The sequence below is a fragment of the Microtus ochrogaster genome, chromosome 26 (assembly GCF_000317375.1).
Source record: "Microtus ochrogaster isolate Prairie Vole_2 chromosome 26, MicOch1.0, whole genome shotgun sequence".
Classification (NCBI taxonomy): Eukaryota; Metazoa; Chordata; class Mammalia; order Rodentia; family Cricetidae; genus Microtus; species Microtus ochrogaster.
The window spans coordinates 5,021,689-5,044,019 of record NC_022025.1 but is presented as its reverse complement, the minus strand read 5'-3'; the positions used below and the strand labels follow the sequence as shown (position 1 = coordinate 5,044,019).

At 39.9% G+C, this 22,331-nt stretch overlaps 1 protein-coding gene across 3 annotated transcripts in view; it reads right to left on the bottom strand.

Moving 5' to 3' along the window:
* The window catches only part of Kiaa1324l (KIAA1324 like), a 164,979-nt gene that overhangs the window by 47,041 nt on the left and 95,607 nt on the right, over positions 1 to 22,331 (bottom strand). For all 3 annotated transcript variants that reach the window (XM_005358323.3, XM_026784691.1, XM_026784690.1), the window contains 6 exons: positions 16,828 to 17,023; positions 12,292 to 12,439; positions 8,038 to 8,124; positions 4,235 to 4,340; positions 3,159 to 3,311; positions 2,278 to 2,366 (listed from right to left, as the gene is read on the bottom strand). In XM_005358323.3, coding sequence (XP_005358380.1) covers positions 2,278 to 2,366; positions 3,159 to 3,311; positions 4,235 to 4,340; positions 8,038 to 8,124; positions 12,292 to 12,439; positions 16,828 to 17,023 — 779 coding nt within the window. The remainder of the gene's footprint in view (positions 1 to 2,277; positions 2,367 to 3,158; positions 3,312 to 4,234; positions 4,341 to 8,037; positions 8,125 to 12,291; positions 12,440 to 16,827; positions 17,024 to 22,331) is intronic.

Here is a 22,331-nt window from a genome sequence, read left to right as displayed (position 1 = left end):
TGTGTGTGTGTGTGTGTGCATGTGTGTGTGTGTGTGTGTGTGTATGTTTGTTTCAGGCCAGACAACAACCTTGGGCATCATTGTTCTGGGTCTATCTATCTTTCCTTATAAACACAGGTCACCAGGCCAGGCTTCTCATTTGGGTGTTGGGGACTGGATGATCACTGTGGTTTTCAAGGCAAGCACTTCACTAAGTCCCTGATTTAAGTTATTACACAGCTTACCCAAGAGATGCACACAGCACCTTTGAAGAAGGGTGAGTCTGACGAGAATAGAAACAATAATATTTGCAGGTAGATGTGGGAAGCAAAATAACCAACTGCCTCCAAAGTAACCAAAGAAGATTTTTAGAAGTTAAAAAAAATACGCTTTATCCTTAAATATTTTAAGGGGAAATCGTCACAAATTCTCCAAGATACGTTTTCATTACAAACTTTCAACAAACTGCTTCTCTGTCTCTCTAAGAGACACATATGCTTCCAAGTGCAGCTGGTGGGAAGAGAAGCTAATTAATATTAATGATATTTAGAGCCAGATGGCTCATAGTGCAGGTGAGACACCAACAATCAACTCACTCTTCAGAAAGTGAGATGGAAATATAAAGTGTTTTTATGAAACCAAAACCCTTTCAGCAGATAAGTTTGACTAGAAAGAGTCACAATGTCCTTGTAGATCTAAGCCTTAAAAGGGGGATCTCTGGGACTTGAAGGTCAGCCTGAACTACACAGGGTTCTAGGCCAGCAAAACTACATGGTGAGATTATGTCAAAAAAAAAATGATGAAGAAAAGAGAAAAGAAGAAAAAGAAAAGAAAAAATACACTGAATTTATAAAACATGGATACATTATTTTCTTATATATTATAGCATGCTCATGGATTCCCTGATGTATATGAAAAACAAAGTTCATGTATATGTATACATATAGCATGCTTGCAAGTTTGTGCTGTGTGTATATGTCCTAAACAATACTTAAATTTGCATGGCTTTAATTAAATTAAGCCAGGTCAACCAGGTATTGTCATACTGGTCACTGGCATTATACTTGTCAACATATTAGAGCACTCAGCAATGTAATAACTATGATTTTAATATATTTTCATGTTGTTCAGATAAATTGAATCATTAATAAATCTCATTTGTCTACACTGCAGTAATACTGACTTAGTCATCATTACATGGGATAAAATTAATTTAATTTTATTAGTAAGTAAGGCAAGTTTAGCTAAGGAACGCTTACTTTAAAGGTATTATACCCAACACTTTTCATTCCATTTTAGGGGTCTCTATATGTATTTTCTAAATAGAAATAGCCTTACATGGCATTATTGTAGGACCATGGCCAACCAGTTAATGTTATTAGTGTCATTGTTATTAAAAATAATGGTTATATTTCTTATTAAAATTTTCCACCAATCATTTTAAATTAGTATCATTTACTCTAAATCATTCGAAGCAATATTTCTTTAAAGTATTTAAAGGCATAAAGAAAGCTTCACATTCATAAAAATACGAAAAGTACAAATCAGCATGGACAGATGTAAAATTAGGAAGGAAAGCAATATTTTGTGATATCCCCAAAACTAAATGTCCTCCTGCAGGCTGCAAACAAATCTGAAGGACACGCCACAGGAGCTACTTCACCCTCAGCTTCTCACTGACACTGGCTGGTACGGGCTCGTCTTTAATTCAAAGAATTACGGGTCAACTGTAAAGCTCATCTGGGCATTTTCCTCCAGCTCAGTGTTGTGCGTATGGTAGTTACTTTGTGGCTTGTAAACACAGTAGCCTGGCATGACTGAGTTAGCATGTGACTGCCTAGCTCCTCTGAGATGTATTCTGAGTTCCTCCCAGGGCAATAAAGGCTACCCAGCATTTTCATCCTGTGAGTGGCAGCAAATATTTCAAGCTGTGCTCTTCTTGGTCTTTTGACCTCTGAGAATATAGTTGTTTAAGAAAGACAGTAATAATGTGTAGAACACCTATTTCATGTCAGGCCCTTGGCTGAAAACTTAGAGGATCTTATCTCTTCTCATAGAGGCGTTATGAAGTAGGTAGCAATATCAAAGCTGCTTTAAAGACTGAAAAGAAAATGAAGGCTTGGGGACATCAAATTGTACAGAGAACAAACAAATTGGGAGATCAAAGCAGAGGCAGGTTGCAACACCTAGCATCTTAGATTTCTTCTGTACAGTCTGCACACACAGGTAACAATCAGAGCGCTCTCACACTGGGAAGTGGGTTAGATAGACACGGGATAAGTTAAACCCTGCTGATACCTTTCCTTCTTCATCACATGGGGTATGGATCTGGAAATAGTCCTTGGTAGTGCAGGGTGGGCGATCCACACACTCACTGGCTCCTTCTTCTGCAACATACACACAGAACACACTTTAGAAAAGGACCAATTCCTTTGTGACCTTAAGAAAAATTGAACGTCAAAACTCAAAAGCAAGCGAACATGTAAAAAATCACTGTACTAGAGTGTAGTAACTAGCCAAGGCTTAAGCAAATAAAGGTTTGGGTTGATTATTATTATTATTATTATTATTATTATTATTATTATTATTATTTATTATCTTAGTTTGGTATGGTTTTAAGAGACAGGGTTTCTCTCTGTAGCCCTGGCTGTCCTGGAACTCACTCAGGTTGGCCTCAAACTCAGAGATTTGTTTGCCTCTGCCTCCCAAAAGAGCACACCATTATTGCTTGGCCAAATGTTTGTATTTTTATTTTGCCTAGAGCGAGAATAAATGTTTCTAGGATACAACTACATCGGGCAGCTGTTTCCAGAAGATATTAGATATCTCCTATATTATCATTGAACACTGGACATCTGGAACAAATTAAAAATTTCTAAGTGCATCTCAACTGTCCCTATGGTAACAAACCACTTGAAAGTAAACAGTTGGCTAGACTCATGCAAACACATTTGAACCATTTATCTATGGAGTGTGGCATAAAGGAAAATCATAGACAAATGGAGAAAGTCATGCAGAGAAGGGTACTAGAATGTCATATGGTCCCCATCCAACATGAATTCATTCCATTGCATTGGCATGTGGTCCGCCATTGCTACCACACTTACTCTGCCCTGTGAAGTACACTTGACCAACATTAGCACTGAAAGAGAAGAATAAAAATTGTCAATTAGTCTTACCTGAAAATTGGGAGTCCTCCTTACACCTTATGCATTCTTTAGCACCCTTTTCAGAATAGGTGTTTCTGGGGCACAGCTGGCAGTTAAACGAGCCTGGCTTGTTGCTGAAAGTGCCTGGCTTACACGGGAAGCACTCTGAAGTGTATGCCACCCCTGCATGGGAAGGAAAAGCAGTTCTTGGGAGAGAGAAGCCAGGACAATGAGCACATTAGCACCCGCTTACTGCGTCTGCACAGAAGAGAGAGATGTTAATAGCAATATGAGCCTAAATCCTTTGCTTACTGGAACAAAGGAAGATACCGTGTACACGCAAGCAGGAAAGACCCTAGAAATGGAAATCTATTGGTTTGTGCTTCCAGCTTTGTCCAGCAGATGTCCCAATGATTAACGAGGCGACATCCCAAGAGCAGGCACACAGGACCCAGCAAAACACACTGAACTTTAATGAAGAAGAATTGCTGCTTTAACTAAATGCAAGCTACTTGAGCATGAGCCATGACATTTATCGGGGGCTCAGCTGGTCTAGAAATGCCCCATCTGGCTCAGAAGGCACAAGGGGTGTAGGAAACAGCCAGACTATTATTGGTTTTATGGATGTACAATGATCAGATTATCTGGCATAATTTACATTTCTCTAATGAGTACTGGGGCTGGAGAGATGGCTCAGTGGCTAAGAGCATTGCCTGCTCTTCCAAAGGTCCTGAGATCAATTCCCAGCAACCACATGGTGGCTCACAACCATCTGTAATGAGATCTGGTGCCCTCCTCTAATGAGTACTGGGATCCTGTAAACAAATATACCTTCATTTTATTTTTTTTAAAAAAAACTGAAGATTGTCATTGTGTTTGCTGCTTTACATTGATTAGATAATCCAGTTTGAGGGTAGAAGGGAAAAAGAAAAAAAAAACGATTAATCAATTTGGTGGACATAAAACTAAGGTTTTTAGACTTGCATAAGGTCTGACATTAATTTGTGTCTTTGTTATAATATAAACCCTTGAGTCAGTTAAACCAACACTCTAATAAATATTTAAATAATAAAATTGGATGAGTGACTACTATAGCTATAAAATACCTTCGATGGTGATGTTTTTCACTAGCACGGGCTTGACTGCCTTAGAGCCCATAAGGATGCCTGTCGTCCGCCAGTACAGAATGTTTGTGCCTGATTTCAGCATCACCTACAGGAAGAAGCGCAAGACACTCAGGTCAGTATTTCTAACCACGGCCAAAAATTACTCCCTTATACCTTTTTTCCAATTCTTTATATAATCAACATTAAAATAGAATTAAAAACTTAAATACTCTAAGTTCCAGCCTAAGCTACAATGAAGTTGATTCAAAATTAAGAATAGAATAGTCTGACAATCCACACATATATTAAGGAAGAAACTAAGTCTAAAAAGATAAACTTGTTCTTAAACTTCAAGGTTGGGGCTTAGACACAGAAGGGTTCTGTCACCCAGGCTGAATAAATCTGAGCCCAAGCATATACTTTGATGGAAATGTTACTCTTCAGGTAAATCTCTGAGCTGTAAGAAGAAAAAAGGCAGCACAGTGTTTGTCTCTGCTCTGGCCTGGATATGCTGTGCATACTCCCTAGAGCTCCATATGTAGTCTGGTCCCCAAGTGTGGCAGCAGTGAACTTCTGTGAATTGAGACTGATGAGATGTAGTTACGTCACTGAGAACATTGCCTCATGAAGAGGCTAGTGCTGGTCTCATGCCCTTAGTTCCCACAGGAATGACCCTAACAAAAGGGTGAGTTTGGGGCTCCCTGGGCCTGGGTAGAGTCTCTGCCTGGCTGACTTTTCGGGCTTCACCATGGAGCATCCTTGAAGACATTTCTACCATCTGATGCTTCTTCCCCAGGGCTGAGAAGATGTGGGTACTCTGACCTTAAACCTCCACAGCAGAATTAAAGAAGTCTTTGAGATTTAGAAAATATACAACCTTGCATATTTTGTTCAGTGACAAAAAATGGGTTACGTAGCTTCATAGCTTTTGAAACTATTCAACTAGTCACAGTGTGACAGGAACAAGAGAAAACATGCTGTTCTACAGGTCGCCTGATCTAACTCTAACCTGAGAAACTTAATGGCAATCACATTTGCTTCCTTTGCTACTGGGACATTTTCTACACCTAAATCAAACTAATTTTCTAATCAATTTCTTGCTGATGCAGGTAATTGATCCAAAGCTAGGAGGCCACTGCTTTTTCATTTGATACCTTTATTCTTCTATGCACTCTGGCTGATGACAGTCAAGCTATACATGAAATCTGCCCTACTACACACCCTGGAAGATGTGGGGAACTAGTGCACTCAGCACATTGCTCTGGAGTTAAATCCTCAATGGTGACGACAGTATACTTACTGATGGTCAAAGTCCCGCTGTTGCAGGGTGGCTGCTTGTTGGTTCCCACAACAAGCTTGTTGGTTGCTAGCTTAGACCCCAAATAATCACACAGAAACTGTGTTAATTAAATCACTGCTTGACCTATTAGCTGTAGCTTTTTATTGGCTAACTCTTACATATTAATTTAACCCATTTCTATGAATCTATGTATCACCACATGACAGTGGCTTACCAGAAAAGTTTTGGCATGTCTGACTCTGGCAGTGGCTCCATGGCTTCTCCCTGACTCCACCTTTCTTTCTCCCAGAATTCACTTTAGTTTTCCCCACCTAGCTCTGTTCTTTTACCCTATCACAGGCCAAGACAGTGTCTCATTCATTAACCAATAAAAGCAACACATAGGCAGAAGAACTTCCCACACCATCCTGCCAACTGGGTATTGAGCTGAACTGACCTTAAGTGGTACTAATATTACTTTCTTTTTTTAAAAAAAAAAGATTTATTTATTTACTGTGCATACAGTGTTCTGCCTGCAGGCCAGAAGAGGGCACCACATCTCATTATAGATGGCTGTGAGTCACCATGTAGTTACTGAGAATTGAACTCAGGATCTCTGGAAAAGAAGCCAGTGCTCTTAACCTCTGAGCCATCTCTCCAGCCCCCTAGTATTACTATCAAACATAGAGATGAAAAAATCTTCCTGAAAGTCTAACATTGTGTGGACTCAAGGATGAGACCTTTCTATAACCACATAGATTAGGTTGAAAGTTATCAAAACAAAACTCAAACTTCACACTGGAGACTCCATCTAGGTCCTTCCTGTCATCCTCTCGTCTGATACAGAAAGACTGCTCTTATTTCTAAAATTAATAGGAAGAACAATCTCACAGAGACATTAACCAAACCAACTATGAGAAATACAGCTCTAATACAGAGCCAGGTTTTAAAACTACACCTCACTCCAAAAGGACAATGTCACAAGTGTCACAAACAAGACATGTACTAAAACATGTCACCTGAACATTGAAGATTCAAGCATTTAAAGAGATGTGTGGGACAAAAGTAAACTTCATTCTATGGCGTGAGCAGAAAGGGTAGAATTTTGACCAATATATAGCAAATATATAGAAAGTAGGTTGGCATTCCAAAAGCGGGTAACTTTGTGGCAATAATGTCTATGCAACGATGGAGACCAGAGAGCCCTAAAAAGCAATCCTGATAACTCCCTTCCTAAAACTACCACAGAGAACATGGAATGAAGGCAATTCATGATCTTACCAATGACCAGATACTGGCCTATCACATGTGGCAGGCACATCTGTAAACTTGCATACTCAAACTGAGTAATATTTTATACTAGTTTTAAGTAGTTCCCTAAGTTGCTGAGTCCCACTTTAAAAGGGAAGAAAGCTGAGATGAACAGGGAATGGCAAAGCATCCTAAGGAAAAAGGAAAACAGAAAAATAATCTAAAGTTTCAAATGTGAGTCTGAGAAACATGGAGGCAATTTCTTTGCTAAATGGAACTTCACTGAAGTAGAAGACCATGTTGCTCTTTTTATTTTCTTAGAACGAATGCTTAGAAATAGTTAAGAATGGACGTGCATCCTTTGGGTATATGCCAAAGAGTGGTATTGCTGGACCCTGAAGTAGACTGAGTCCCAACTTTCTGGAAAAAAAAAGCCACACTGATTTCCTAAGTGGCTGTACAAGGTTGCACTCCTACCAGCAATGGAAGAGTGATCCCCTTACCCCAAACTCTCTCCAGTATAAGCTGTCGTTGGTGTTTTTTATCTTAGCCGCTCTGACTGGTGTAAGATGGAATCTCAGAGTCATTTTGATTTGCATCTCCCTGATGGCTAAGGATGTTGAGCAATTCTTTAAGTGTCTTTTGGCCATTTGCAATTCTGTTGAGAATCTGTGCCCCATTTTTGACTGGATTATTTGGTAATTTGATGTCTAGTTTCTTGAGTTCTTTATATATTTTGGAGATCAGTCTTCTGTCTGATGTGGGGTTAGTGAAGATCTTTTCCCATTCAGTAGACTGTCTTTTTGTCTTATTGACTGTGTCCTTTGCTTAACAGAGGCTTCTATGTTTCAGGAGGTCCCATTTATTAATTGCTCTCAGTGTCTGTGCTACTGAAGTTATATTTAGGAAGTGGTCTCCTGTGCCCACTTATTCTTACAGCATCTAGGAGCACAATAGTTTTGGAGGGATACCTTGTTCAGCCTAGATATGGGGGGGTGCCTTAGTCTTGCCTCAAAGGAAGTGAAGTATCAGACTTTATTGACTCCCCATAGGAAGGCTTACCCTTTCTGAGGAGTGGATGGGGGAGTGGGGTGGAGGGAAGGGTGGAAAGGGAAGAGGGGAAGGATTGGGAATGAGGATAGCTATATAAAATGAGAAGATTGTTTTAAAAAAATTCTTACTGAAAAAAGAAAGTTAAGAAAAAGAAACAGTTGGGAAATGGAAGGAAAAGAATTGAATTGGTATCAACAAATCGACACCAAAAGGGACTTACAGAATGAGAGCCCCATTCTCCATTGTCTGTGAGTTTCACCCACTTGTCTGTGGTGGCATCCATCTCCTGGCACTGGTCATTCTGAATCTGTGAGTTAAATAAACACAAGCACGCAGTAATGCTTTGGGAAGAATAGCTTTCATTCATTGCTGTTCCCAGTGCACGCTGCAAAAGCATCCTTTAACCCATTTAAAACAACACCAAAGTGATCTCCAGCAAGCAAACACACCAAGAGCCCTGGAGGTTACAGTACAACTGCGTGTGGGGGAGTGGTTCTCAGAAAACCATCTCATTGTTGTAACCAAAGGCCAGGCTAGTGAAAATAATTACACTGGAGAGTCGGCACCAAACCTCCACCCAGCTTACCCGCGCGGTCAACAGTTCACATTCACCATGCAAGCTCAAGTTTAGAAGCTAATTAAATTAGTTAGCTTTTTAATTTGTTAGTAATTTAATTTAACTGTTTCTCTTTTTGAGAATTTCATTCATGAGTATACTGTATTTAAATCATTTCTAACTCTCCTTCTCCCCCTGAAGGTGCCTGCTGCCCATCTCCAACCTCATCTCCAACCTGGGATTCCTGACCTCATCTGCATTTATTATACATCTATAAACACCCACAGAGTCAATAATAATGCTCCTCGTAAGAACTCATGTTAAGGATGAATACTTGGAATTGTTTAACCTGTTAGGGATTACACTCAGAAGAAAACTGGTTCTCCCTCACTCTCATTGATGGCAGGATGACCCCACCTAGGGGTGGACGCTTGTGAACTTGTCCCTCCCGCACTGGCATGCTGACTGATGTGGCCACTATTTAGGTCTCATTTAGGTGACCATGCTGCTAAGATTTTTTGGTGCAGCTTCTGTCATGTCTAGATGTCACTATCTCGCAGTAGGTGTCCTGAAATTTGGGCTCTTAAAACTCTTTCTGTCCCCTCTTCTGCCATGTTCCCTGAGCCTTGGGAGTGAGGGGGTTGCACTGTAGATGTAGCAGCTAGAAACGGGCACCCCACAGTCATCTATCTCTTCTTTTTCACCAGTGTGGACCTCTGTTATGACCTCCATCTGATGCCAAAAGAAAGGGAGAGCTACATTTATCTGCAAATTTCATTGACAGCCGTAAAAATTTAAATCAGCAAATAGTGTGTCTTGGCTGTCAGTTTCCCAGGACATAATCTAAATATGTTGCTAAGTGGTTATGGATAAAATCTACTTCCTAACCCTTGTAATGGAGTAAATATTTATCATTTACCATGACAGGTAAGATGACTAGATATAAGATTTTTTACATTAAACATCTTGAACTCTCTGGGTAATCCTTGAAGAGTGTTCAAAGGTTAGGACACTACTTTTTCAGGTCTACAAAAAGTACAGAGACACCTATTAGCCAGGACATCATTCTAGTACAGCAAGATTGTCAGCAGCAGGGTGGAGAAGGAGCTCATCACATAGCCATCCCCGTCAAAAACTATCTTTCTCTTCTTTAAATTACTCTTGCTGCCTGACTTCCTTTTCTATCTGTCACAAAGCTTACAGTGTTCTCACAAAGAGAACTGTCTAAAGACTTAAGTGGAAAATAGTTCCGTTTGTGATCCCAATATCAAGAGAATATCCAGTTGATATTTCCTTTAATTGAATTTGTGTCCTATTCTTCCTCTGACCACCATGTGACACCAATGTTAAGTCATTTCATAGGTGCTACAGGCTCTCAATATACCTTCAATGAACAATGACTAGGCACGCTAAAGGCTTTTCACACGCGAAAGCAGATATCAATTCTACTGCTCATTTTGAAACTAGCTGAGGTGCAATCGTGGACCAAAACCTCTCTAGGTTTCAGCTTCATCATTTTTGAAAGGCATGGTAGTGCTGAAAAAAAGGCTCACTCGGTGCCCAAATTCAGGGCTTCAATACTTCAAATTAAACACTGTTTATATGTATTTCTCTTCACATCCACCTACATCTTTCTTACCTTCAAACATTTCCTTGTCATCACTGACGGGTGATGACTGAGAAATGTTGACCTGAGTCAATAAAGCATGATTTATAAGTATAAAACACCAATACAGAAATCAGCATGAGTTTGTCATCCCTTTCAGATGCTAAACCAGACGAACACAGGCATCTCTGTCAGGAAGGAATGAAATGTCACACCTTAAAAACACCTTTATGGACTACTCTCAAGGGACTTGTTGGGAAATACAAAGAAACTGCTATTTACAACAATTAGACGCTTGTCTGGCTTCCTAACTTTATTTTCTGTAATATTGCTAAATGTCTCAAGAAATATTCACTCATTCTCAAAAGACATTTTGCAAATAAGATTTACTTTAAAAAGTGTATCTGTCTAAATATTGCTTAACGTCCTAAAGCATCAAGGTATACCCATATTAAAGATGCTCAAAACCTCTCATCAAAAAACCCACTTCATAGAAGGGAACAATGATAACCAGAAGGTCAGACTAACTGACCAAGAACACACAGCTTATAATTACAGAGTTAAGACCAGAGCCAGAACCTCTTCACTTCGAAGGCATGGGAAATAGTTCTTGCCTTCAAACTTTTGATATAGAAACTACAATTACTGATTTAGAAACACTCATCACCAAGATCAATATAAATTTGTTTTAGAATTGTTAGTATAGTCTTTTCTTAAAAATCTGGATCCCAGGAGCGTTTTCCTCATTGTTGGCAAAAAAAAAAAAAAACAAAAAAAACAAAAAACAAAAAACAAAAAAACAAACACACACACACACAAAAAAACAACTGTGCTTAGTGTAAGGCCATCTGAAAACATTTTCTCAAGAATTCAGGTCACTATCATAATAAATGTTACCAGATCAGATACAGCTTACATTAGTTAAATAGCCTCAGTAGCTATTCTGTAGCACAAATTAAAAAAAAAATCCTAAGACAGATATTGGGGTCCAAGCTGAAGGTCAGAAAAGCAAAGCAGCCAGCGACTAGAGAGATCTTACCTCTATCAAGGCCCAGAAAAACAAAGGGGCGATCCTGCAATGCTCTCCACCAACCTCAGACTCCACACTCAACTGAGTTCCTGTCTCTTCCCTTTATATCCCTCTCTCCACCCAGCCATATCACTCCTGTCTCCACCTCCCTAGTGCTAGGATTGAAGGCATGGGATCCCAAGTTCCAGGATCACCTTTGTGTGGGCTCTTTGTCTGTTAGACAGATTCAATCTTATATAGCCCAGGGTGGCTTTGAACTCAAAGAGATCTGTCTGCCTGTCTCCTGAGTCCTAGAATTAAAGGTGTGTGGCACCACTCCCTGACCTGGATGGCTGACTAGTATGACTGCTTTGCCCTCTGATCTTCAGGCAAGTTTTATTTTTTAAAACACAAATAATATGCCACTATATTATTCTGTCAGTATATAATAATGTCTTAGATTCTGTCATTCTACTTAAGCTCATGACAGACTCATCAACTATTTCAGTCAGGGAGTCTTTTCAACAGTTCCACATTCACAGAAAATGAACATACAGACATTTTTTTCTTTTGAAATAATTGTGAATAAACAAATCATTTAGTCAGTAAGGAAATATTTGCTGACTTGTAAGGAAATAGGTTAAGTTCAAAATAAAAAATTAATATAATTTTAACATAATAGGAGCTGTTATGAGGACTCCATGGTAATGTACATGGTACATAACCAGGATGAGGACCTTGGCTCAGAACCCTAGCACGTATAAAGATGGCTGTGGTGGCACATCCCTAACCCCAGCACTGGCAGAGCAGAGGAAGGCTGATCCCCAGAATCTGTGAGCTCAGCTTCACTGAGATACTCTGCTTCAAAAAACTAAAGTGGAGAGTGAGAGAGGAAAACATATAACATCTGCCTGTCCTCCACACATGCACACACATTATGAACATGTAAACATCGATATTAATCTACACACACAATTAATAGGAAGTAATAGCTCTGTAGCTAAAAAAATGAATCTTGGAAAAGTTATTTGTGACATACAGTCTAAGCCAAATAGCCACTTGATGAACATAACCAGAGGTGAAACAAGCCAACGTTATTCCACAAGAAAGATCTGAAAAGTAAAGAAACAATGTTAATTTGAACACAAAGTACATAGCGGAAAAAACTTTGTTTTAACATTGAAAGATCCAGTTGACACCTTCCAGAAAATTAGGAAGCATAAAGTGGAATGAAATAGTACTTTTACAGACTGTCATATGAATGTTTCTTAAAAATCAAATTCTAGAATATGAAAAGCCTTACAAAGAACTCAAAGAAGATGTTGTTGTCCACATACTGGTACTCAAAGAAGACATAGCCCAACTTCTTCAGGTGCACGGCGTAGATCAGAGAGACAGTGCAGTCATCCCGGTTAGACTCTATATAGTTCCCACGAGGAAGCCAAGAAGAGCTGGGAAAACAGAACCGGAAGTTTTATGTAAGAGCTCGGAAATTTCTTCTAGCCACAATCCTTTCAGAGTAGCAGAAGTAGGTTCCATGGGCAAAGGAAGGCCACATCACCAGCTTTGCTGGAACTCAGAGGTGAACTGCACTACTGAGAAGTTTGTTTTTTACTTAATTTTACTGAAAATATAATTACATCATTTTGACCCTTTCCTCCCCCTAACCTTTCCTATGTCCTCCCATTCCAGACCCTCCCATGAACACTTCCTGAGTCCTTCTCAAATTGTCCTCAGAATAACAACACCAACAGACACGGGTGGTGTTCATTACAAAAACTACAGTTGACCAACTATTGCTGAGAGAGGGAGAGTTAGTCTTCTCCGGGGGTGAATCCCAAAACTGATTATTCAATACAGAGTAGTCATGCTTGCAATCAGACACATACAAGCAACAGAAAATGGATTCAACAGGTTGGGTTTATATAGTTATGTGTGTGTGCATGTGTGTGTGTATTTCTATACACAGTAGTAACAATAGCCATAGAAAATCATTTATTATTATAGCATATGACATCTTAAATCTTTGTAAGACTATATGATCAATTTACTATACAATGCTTTTTGTTTACTAAAAGCAAAATGACTAATATTAATATTAACAACCTCAGGTAGAATTACTCTTTCAAATAATATCTGAGTTTGACTTATAGACACACACATATACACACAGGGAGAGGTGGAGAGAGGAAGAGAGAGAGCGAGAACAGGTCTATGGAAAAGAAATAGTACTACCAAATGCTAAATATTTAAATTAATATATAAAGTTGTAGTACTTTTGACCTCTTAAATTGTTGAAGAAGTCATGAGTTAGAAACCCACAACCTTCTCCACCACCGAGTTAATGCTAGATCCTCTACAGCACCTAAGAATGTGATGTAAGCAATGGATCTTTCAAACAGAACACTGGTATGTGTCAGGGTTTACAGCATGCTTCACAATATCTGACAGGTGCACCAAGAAAAGGATGTAAATGTGCATTATTGTGCTAAATATAATGATTTAGAAGATGAAACCCTGTCTACACTATAATCAGAACCCACACTATAATATGCAGCCTTCAAAACTTAGGGTTAGCCAAGAGATCCTAATAAAAAAAAAATCACCAAACAGAGCAAGGAAAAAATAAAGCATGATGATGACTCTCAGTCAAATTTTAAATTTCGAGTTATCCAACATCAAGACAATAAAAAGTCAAAAGCCACAGACCTGAAAGAAATATCACAAGCACATGTATATGTGTGTATAACATACAGCAAGTATTTCACAGATACACACACATATGTCTCATGTCTATAATGTATAAAGAACTTCTTGGGCTCAATAATTAAGTAGTCAATATGACCCAACTGATTAAAACAAAAAACAGGATGTAATGCCAGATGACTAGGGAGAAGAGGAAAACAATAGCCAACCAAAATTTATGTTGAGAAATTATTAAAGAAACTATATTGAAAAAAGTCTACTTATCATGGATTTTCCTTGATGAATAGGATGTCAATATTCAAGTTCACCAGAACAAAGACCTGGTGTCCCATCACAAGCTGTTCCTGTCCCACTCTAAGGCACTTTGATGCATGCATGGTGCTGTGCTTGGCCAAAGCCACATTGAAATGACTTGCCAGTTTAAGAGGAGTGAGCATTGGTGGTGGTTCTATAATAATTTTGGTTCTCAACTTGGTTAGATTGAGAAAAGCCTAAAGCACCCCTTTGGCTCTGCCATGCAAGCTTTACCAGAGATAATTCAACCATGAGAGTTTGACATAATGAATCCATGAATGGATTCAAATTCTGAATAGAGTCTTGAGCAGTGACAGAGGTAGCGAGGGTAGCGCATGCTTGGAAGGTAGACCGTGGTAGTGCATGGTCACTTCAGGCATGTTCTTGGGAGCTGTATCTTGTCATGTCTCCTATTTGTTACTGACCTGTCTTGCTCTGCTTGCTGTTCGTTGTGAGTTGAACAGCTCTGCTCTCCCACCCCAACCCCATGGTGGACTAAAGACTAGAGACAACCCTTTGGTTGTCTCTAAGGATCTTTTCGAGAAAGTAATTAATGCAGTCTTGGAGCTGCAGAACTAAACTAAATAAATGTCATTAAAAATTCCTCAATATCAGGTGCTCTAAAAATAGAAATGCATAGACTAATACAGACAGACAGACACACACACACACACAGAGAGAGAGAGAGAGAGAGAGAGAGAGAGAGAGAGAGAGAGAGAGAGTTGGTTGGAACAATTTCATTCTCCAAAGAAGAAAATAAACCATTGCCACTGAGCTGAGAAAGAACAGAAGACTGAAGGAAAAAAAAGTGAAGGAAGATGGAAGGGATAAGCCAAGAAATGCATCTCTTAGCTGAGCTAATTCCTCAGTGTCTTTCAACCATGATGAAGATGCCAGCTTCCTGATGAAGCGTTCTTGTCAGAAGGCAGCCAGAGGCTTCCTGTTTTACTAACTCTACTTTAAGTTCCTAAACATGGCCACATTACAGGAAGTGTTGCAGAGTCAGTGGAGAGAACAGAAGGAAGGGCCTTTCAAGGGAAAACACTTTTCTTTTTTCTCCAAGACAAGTTAACATTTCTCCAGCGCTGTCATATGCGAAGCTAGTGATCAACTAGCAATTAAGCAAAAGACCTTTCAACATTAGATCCTTAACCCACACTCCTAGAAAATAATCAATGTCTTAATGAAGGTCAAACACGCAAAGAAAAGGGGCAAAAACATTAAATTTCTCTTTAAAAATTAGAGAAAGGTTAGTAGAAATACCACAGCCCAAAGTTTGATTATAAATATAAGATAATGAACTCATTTTTCTAATAGCTCATTTGCATTCTGTATATAAGATCTATTATATTGTGAAGCCAATTATTTTCTCATTAAAAATTTAGCTACATTCTTTGTAATGGCAGTCCAAAACCTACCCCTCCTCTCAGATGTTCCCTGAGCCTTAGGTACAGGCTTTGTGCTAGAGTTGTATCAATGGATGTTGGGCACCCCACGACCAGTTGTTCCCGGCATTTTAGCAAATTGTGTATTTCTGTATGGTCTCACAAATAATCCAAAAAAGAAGCTTCTGGGATGAGGGATGAGAGCTAAGCTTATCTGTAGGTATAAGTTTAACTATTTAGAATACAGTTGGAAATTGTTCTGGCTTAGGAAAGGAGCAGTAATAGGCTCTCCTCTAGGGACCGTGACCTCATCAGACAAGAATAGTTGGCTGTCTGCACTATGAAGCATGAGTTCTATTGATCAGGGCTTGAGTCCATTTACAGAGTTGGTGGTGGTAAGATGGAGGTGCTGCTACTGGACTCTTGAACTTCTTGTCATGTTAGTCATTGTTGTAGTTAATAGGTTTTACACTTGGGGAAGACTACTGATTGCTTTCCTCTATTGGCAGCTTGCATAGCAACTTCAAATACTATGAAAGGTTGTCCTTGGGGAGGAAGTCTCCAGATCAGCTCCAGCTCAATTCCTCCAGGTCTGAAGTGTGTAGTGTCTTCAGCAATAGAGTCTTCCCTTCAAGTTCTTGAGGCAACCAAGTAATCGCCTATATTGGACGGTAACGGGGGTCTCTTGGACTCCCCTTACAAAAAACCCAAAGGGCAGTTTCCCAAGCCAGGGTTTTTGTTAGTCTAATACTATTAGACGGAGGGAACAATAGTATCCAAGTGATGTAACCTCATTAAATGTGTGTGTGTGTGTGTTAAGTAAACATTCATTACTGAAAAAAAAAATTGGAAAGATTGTAAGAGTCAGAGGAGCAGGATGTACGCTGCACCTATGAAGTCTCGATGATAACGCTCACCTAAACAAGATCTGCACCATGACACCACCAGCTGACATGACATTGGATGAGAGAGTCTCACAAGGCCCCACTCATAGATGAAGAACTATAGGCAATTAATGGTTGCTTCAAGAGGGAAAATCAGTCATTCTCAAGGATGAGCCCCCATTAGACTATCCAGTCCCAAATGGTCAGTCATAAACAAACACACATTTGAACAACACTAAATGGACTCAGCATCAAGTATTTATATGCATATATATGCATAGACACACATATATACATACATATTAATGGATATGTATGTCTGTAATAATAGAAGTCATGAATTTGAGAGAGGTTGGGGTGACACAGGAGGAATTAGAGGGAGGAGAAGAGGGTGGGAATTATGTAAATAAAGTGCTCATTTGTTAAATCATTCAAAAAAAACAACCCTTTGCCCTGTTCTCATCTATAATCCTCATCAGTACTAAAACCGTCCTCCACTTTTCCTAGGAAAGAATGACTACACCTTTGCCAAGTCTTCAAAGTGCAAAGTGTCGTCGCTTGGGGTCTTACTTGTTACAGCCACCTGGCCTGCTGTCAGAAGGGCCCACCACAGTGTCCATGAATGTGGCAACGTTGGAAAATCCCGCTGGCAACTCATCCCATTCATCAAATTTGATGCCACTGCCCAAGGAGTAGGTGCCTTCGACACACTTACTGCATACCTGGTTCTTCATTTCTAGATACTCTCCAGAGGCACAGGAGAAAGCTGGAAGGCAGAAGAAGGTACAGTCCATTAGTCATTGGCCTCTTCCGGGAACCGTCTCTCCTTTGTATTGTCAGCAGAGTTATTTTATAAAACCCCAAGGAAAGCCTTCCAATGTCTTCCTAGTTGCTCTTTGCACTCCAAAATCTTCCTCAACCTAGTTTACTCCCCTCACCTTTTTCTCCACACTCTTTTGATCAAAACAAAATGCATATTAATCCTCTCATCTGCTACTGTGACTTTTCTTCCCAGGGGTTGCACCTTATCTCTATTGGATAACTCTAGTTCCTATGTGAAAGGACCATCTTCAAGACAAATTACCCCGATCCCATGCTGTCATCTGTGCCCGCCTCCATGGCCTAGCAGGTCACTTTCCACAGCTCCTCCCCTAAGGCACATAGAAATTACTGATGAAGGGAAGTACTACTTTTTCTCCATAGAAAAAGAGGTCATTATTTGGGGGTCCTAGTTGTACCTCGTATATGCTAAGTTCAAACCAAATGTTGGTCCAACGAAGAACAAAATAGAAAGGGGATACAGGATAGTGGTGCAGTAGCTAAGCAACTTATCCCCACTCTGAAGCCTTTTCAACATCTTCCACCTTTGCAATATTTACCATGGCAACTGGCCATTTACACCACCCTCATCCATGTCTAAAGCCAAGGTCTCTGCCTATTTAAGAGCTAGACTAAGCCAGGAGTTTTGCTGCTACGTTATTACTCATTCAATACATGCAAATCAATGTTTCCACAGTGCATGGCCCTGTGTGGGGTGGGATTAGAGCTCAAGCCTGGAGAGGGGCTATCTAATCCCTTAATCAGGACATTAAAGGAATAAGAACAAAATAAAATGTCCCAATTAACTGATGAAAAGAAATCTCCCAGCCCAGTGAGGCAGCGGAGCCTCACAGGCAGGCACATGCCTCTTAATACAGTGGAGGACTTAAACAGAAATAAAAACAAGCTGTCTTTTAAAAAAAAAATCTAATTAATGAATTAGAGCTCAGACCCACTCTTATCCACCTACTCACCCACTAAACTAATAGAATGATTCTCTTTAGAAAAGCTTAATACTGCTCTTTGGTGAACTGGGAACATTCAAATCAATATTCTGAGATCAGTAAAAACAACAGAATATCAGCGAAGGACAGTCAGAGAATATTGCACAAAATCAAAGTTAACCCGGACGCAGGAAAAGAAGGTCATCTTGGAACACCTCTTCTGTGACATTGAATCCACTAATTGTCTCTTCAGGCTTTTGTTTCCGAGGTAACTACCATGGTAGCTGCCTCACAGGGCTATGTTAATAAATGTGATACGGCAAATATGGCGCAGCAGTTGGGGTGACTTCCCGGTCATACTGCACATGCTCACCATGGCGGCTAGTAGCAGTATGAGAACAACCAGCAAAGAAACAGTTAAGGAAACTATTTCTTTTAGTTTCAGTGAGTTAAAGGTCTTCTAGTAAACTCAGAATCTAATAACTGTCTCCTAACATAACTAATGCGATCAACAACAAAGCAACATTCTAAACTCTCTCTAAAGACAGTTTAGTCTAAAATCAAATATTGATGTTTTAAATTGACTAGCAATTAATAAAGATGTTTTATTTCGCCTTACAGCTTATTATCCACCATGAAGGGAAATTTAGGAAAGAACCCACAGCAGGAAGATGGAGGGAAGAACTGAAAGCAGAGGCCATGGAGGAGTGCTGTTAACTGGCTTGACCACCCATAGTGGACTGAGTTTTTACACATTAGTCAGTAACTAAGAAAATGCCCCCAGAAGCATGCCTAAAGTCCAATCTGAGAGAAGCAATTCCTCATGTGAGGTTTCTTCTTTAAATGACCCTAGCTTGTTCCAAGTTGATAAAAATAAATAGATAGATAGATAGATAGATAGATAGATAGATAGATAGATAGATAGATAGATAGATGGATAGATAGTCCATCCAGTCTGTAAATTATTGTGAATGCCTAAGTTTATGGATTTGAGCATCATGAATAAATTATGCAAATATAGAACCCACAAATCATGAGTATTGACTGTATTTATAATAGACTCATAAAGGAAAAAGGTATTATATACATATGCCAGGTAAGAAAACTGAGCCACGGTATATTTTATATTTAAATAACCTGGTTTCCCAGTACCTGACCAACAAACATCACAGAGAATAGAGTCTAGCTTTCTTGGTCCTAAAAGCACTACCCTACCTTAAAGAAAACGCAAGGGAACCAATAACCATTGTCCAGAGGTGAAACAATTATAACTAATTCAATACCACCTGTCACATCACCTTCCATTCCCTGCCAGCTGTTAAATGATATTCATCTGCAACATAAGACAATATTTAATTCTCACTCTCATATTAGTTGTAAGTTTCTCATATGTTAAACTGAAAACATGCATTTGGGAACTATTTTAGCAAGCTCCTAACTTCTATAGGTCTAATAACTTTGTTTATGAATACAAGATAAAAGTAACATCCATCTCAAAAGAAACTAAGGGAATAGGTGACTGGGCACTGTTCAATACCTCTGGCATATGTCACAAATAATTGTATTGGACACTACTCATATCAGGAACCAGGAACATGTAAATGAAAACTAGGATGATGCTCCCTTGTGTCTGCAGAACAGCTATGTTGTCCAAATTCAATGGATAAGGGCCTTTAACAACACAGGAAAGCTAAGACGTCCTAAAGTATTTCATCTTTTAATCCTTTTTAATCCTTTGCTTCTATTCTGTCTTTCTTTCATCCCAATAGGCACATATCAAAGGAAGAACTACACACTCTGGTTAAAATTTAATTGATATCATAAGATTATACTGATTTAACTTAATTGATTTAAATTTAATTAATTTCACAAGGTTATAGCAATGCCTACCTCTGCTAGCACTCCCAAGCATCTCTTTACTTGATACTTTCTCTCAAACTGTCATCAACTTTCTCTCGTGATACTGATCTTGGCAGTCAGGCTTTAGTATAGTCCACAATTTCAGAAACTACATTCTTTGTTTTGCTCTTGTTTGTCTGTTAGTATAGCATAGGATACTTTATTAGGCAGGGTACTGCACATTTTTTCTAGATATTAGCTGATGTATGGATTGGCCATATTTCATTTTAATTAATTGGTCATTTCTAAAGTAAAGTTAAAAAAAATAGACTCTCCCCAACAACCTTGAAATCCTATAAGAACTGAATGAAACTGACAATTAGCCAACCCTGGAGCTTTTGTGGAAGGACTATGTTAGTTTTTCAAAGCTTAGACAAAATACCTAAGCAAAACAAATTAAAGAAGCATGGTTTCATTTTGGCTCGCATCCATCATGGTAGAAGGAGCATGGTGGAACAGATTTTGCCATATCACGGTGGGCAATAACCAAGAGAATGCTGATAGTCTCTGACTTTCACCTTTCTTGCTTATTACTTCATCTGGACTCCCATCCTGCTGCCCACTGCTGCCTTCAGAGCGCTGCTATCCACAATGGAATTCTCTTCACTTAATTCTCTCTGAAAAGACCCTCACAATTACACCCAGAATTGCTCTTGGCTAATCTGCTAGGACTGCCTCAATACAATCACAATGAGAAAAATAGAAAGCAGACAAACAGAAACAAAAAAGGAGGGAGATGGAGAGAGATACAGACACAGAGAGACAGAGACAGATGAAGACAGAGACAGAGAGACAAACAGAAAGAGAGACACAGACCTTCTTGTCTAAGGCTGTCACTGTTTAGCAATGGTCTCAGTCTGGGATTTCTTTACCACAGCAGCAACTAGAAGAGAGAGATTTAAAACTCCACCCGCAAAGTCCAGGCTGAACCGGGAGGTCATGCACTCACTTTCCACTGACCTTGTTTTCCTGATATGTTTCTACAGCTATGACCCTGAAAGGGCTCAAATACGCAGGTGCAAAGACGCATATGGAAAACACTGTACTAGGGCATCACCAAATAACAAAGCCATGGCAGCTTTTGTGGCCCTCAGAGTTTCTGTTCTCACATTCCACTGGGAACATGCCACCCTCTTCCTCTCCATAGGTCTGCTTACAGGACCCAGTAAGAGATCATGAAAGGAAGAGTCTCTGTGGGAAAAAGAGTGTGATAGAAAAAGTAAGATATTATAGTGAATGCAAGCAAAATGTGCCAAGAAATACTTAATAAATCAAATTGCTTACATGCTAACTATTCTCTCGGATTTATGTCTATCAGTAAAAAGTCTATTTTTAATCTGTTTATCATGGAGACTCTTGGTTTTAGCTCTCCATCTAGAGACCTCATGTTTTAAAAGACTACAGCTATAAATTACACATATTCTTTTAAACTTTTTATTCATTTTACATATGAACCACAGTTCCCACTCCTTCCCCTTCTCCTGTTTCCCACCCACCAATGCAGCACAACCCACCCTCACCCAGCCACTGCTCAGAAAGTGTGAGGCCTCCTATGGGGAATCAACAAAGCCAAGCTCCTCCCCTCTGCATCAAGACTGAGCAAGGCATCCCACCATAGGCAATGGGTTCCAAAATGCCAGTTTATGCACCAGGGGTAGATCCTGGACCCACTGCCGGGCCTCCCTCAAAGAGACCAAATTACACAACTGTCACCCACATGCAGGGGGCCTAGTTCGCTCCCATGCAGGCTCCCCAGCTATCAGTCTAGAGTCCATGAATTCCCATGAGCTTGCATCAGCTGTCTCTGTGGATCTCTCTGTGGATTTCCCCATCATGATCTTGACCCTGCCCCCTTGAGCATAAAATCCCCCTCCCTCTCTTCGACTAGACTCCTGAAGCTCGACCCAGTGCTTGGCTGTGTATCTCGGCATCTGCTTCCATCAGTTACTAGACGAAGGCTCTATGATGACAGGGTTTTCCCAATCTGATTACAGGGGAAGGACAGTTCAGGCACCCTCTCCACTATTGCTGGGAGTCTTAGCTGGGTCATCCTTGTTGATTCCTGGGAATTTCCCAAGTACCAGGTTTCTCCATAACGTCATAACGGCTCCCTCTATGAGGACATGTCTTTCATTGTTCTCCCCCTCCATCCCTCCCCCAACTAGACCATCCCATCCCCTCATGTTCTCATCCTCCATCCCCACTCCTCTACCACCTCCACCCTCAGTTTACCCAGGAGAGCTCATCTATTTCCCCTTCCCAGGGCAATCCCTGTGACCCTCTTAGGGTCCTCCTTGTTACCTAGTTTCTCTGGAGCTGTGGACTATAGTCTGATTATCATTTGCTTTGAATCTAGTAACCACTTTTGAGTGAGCGCTTACCATGTTTGTCTGGGTTACATCACTCAGGATG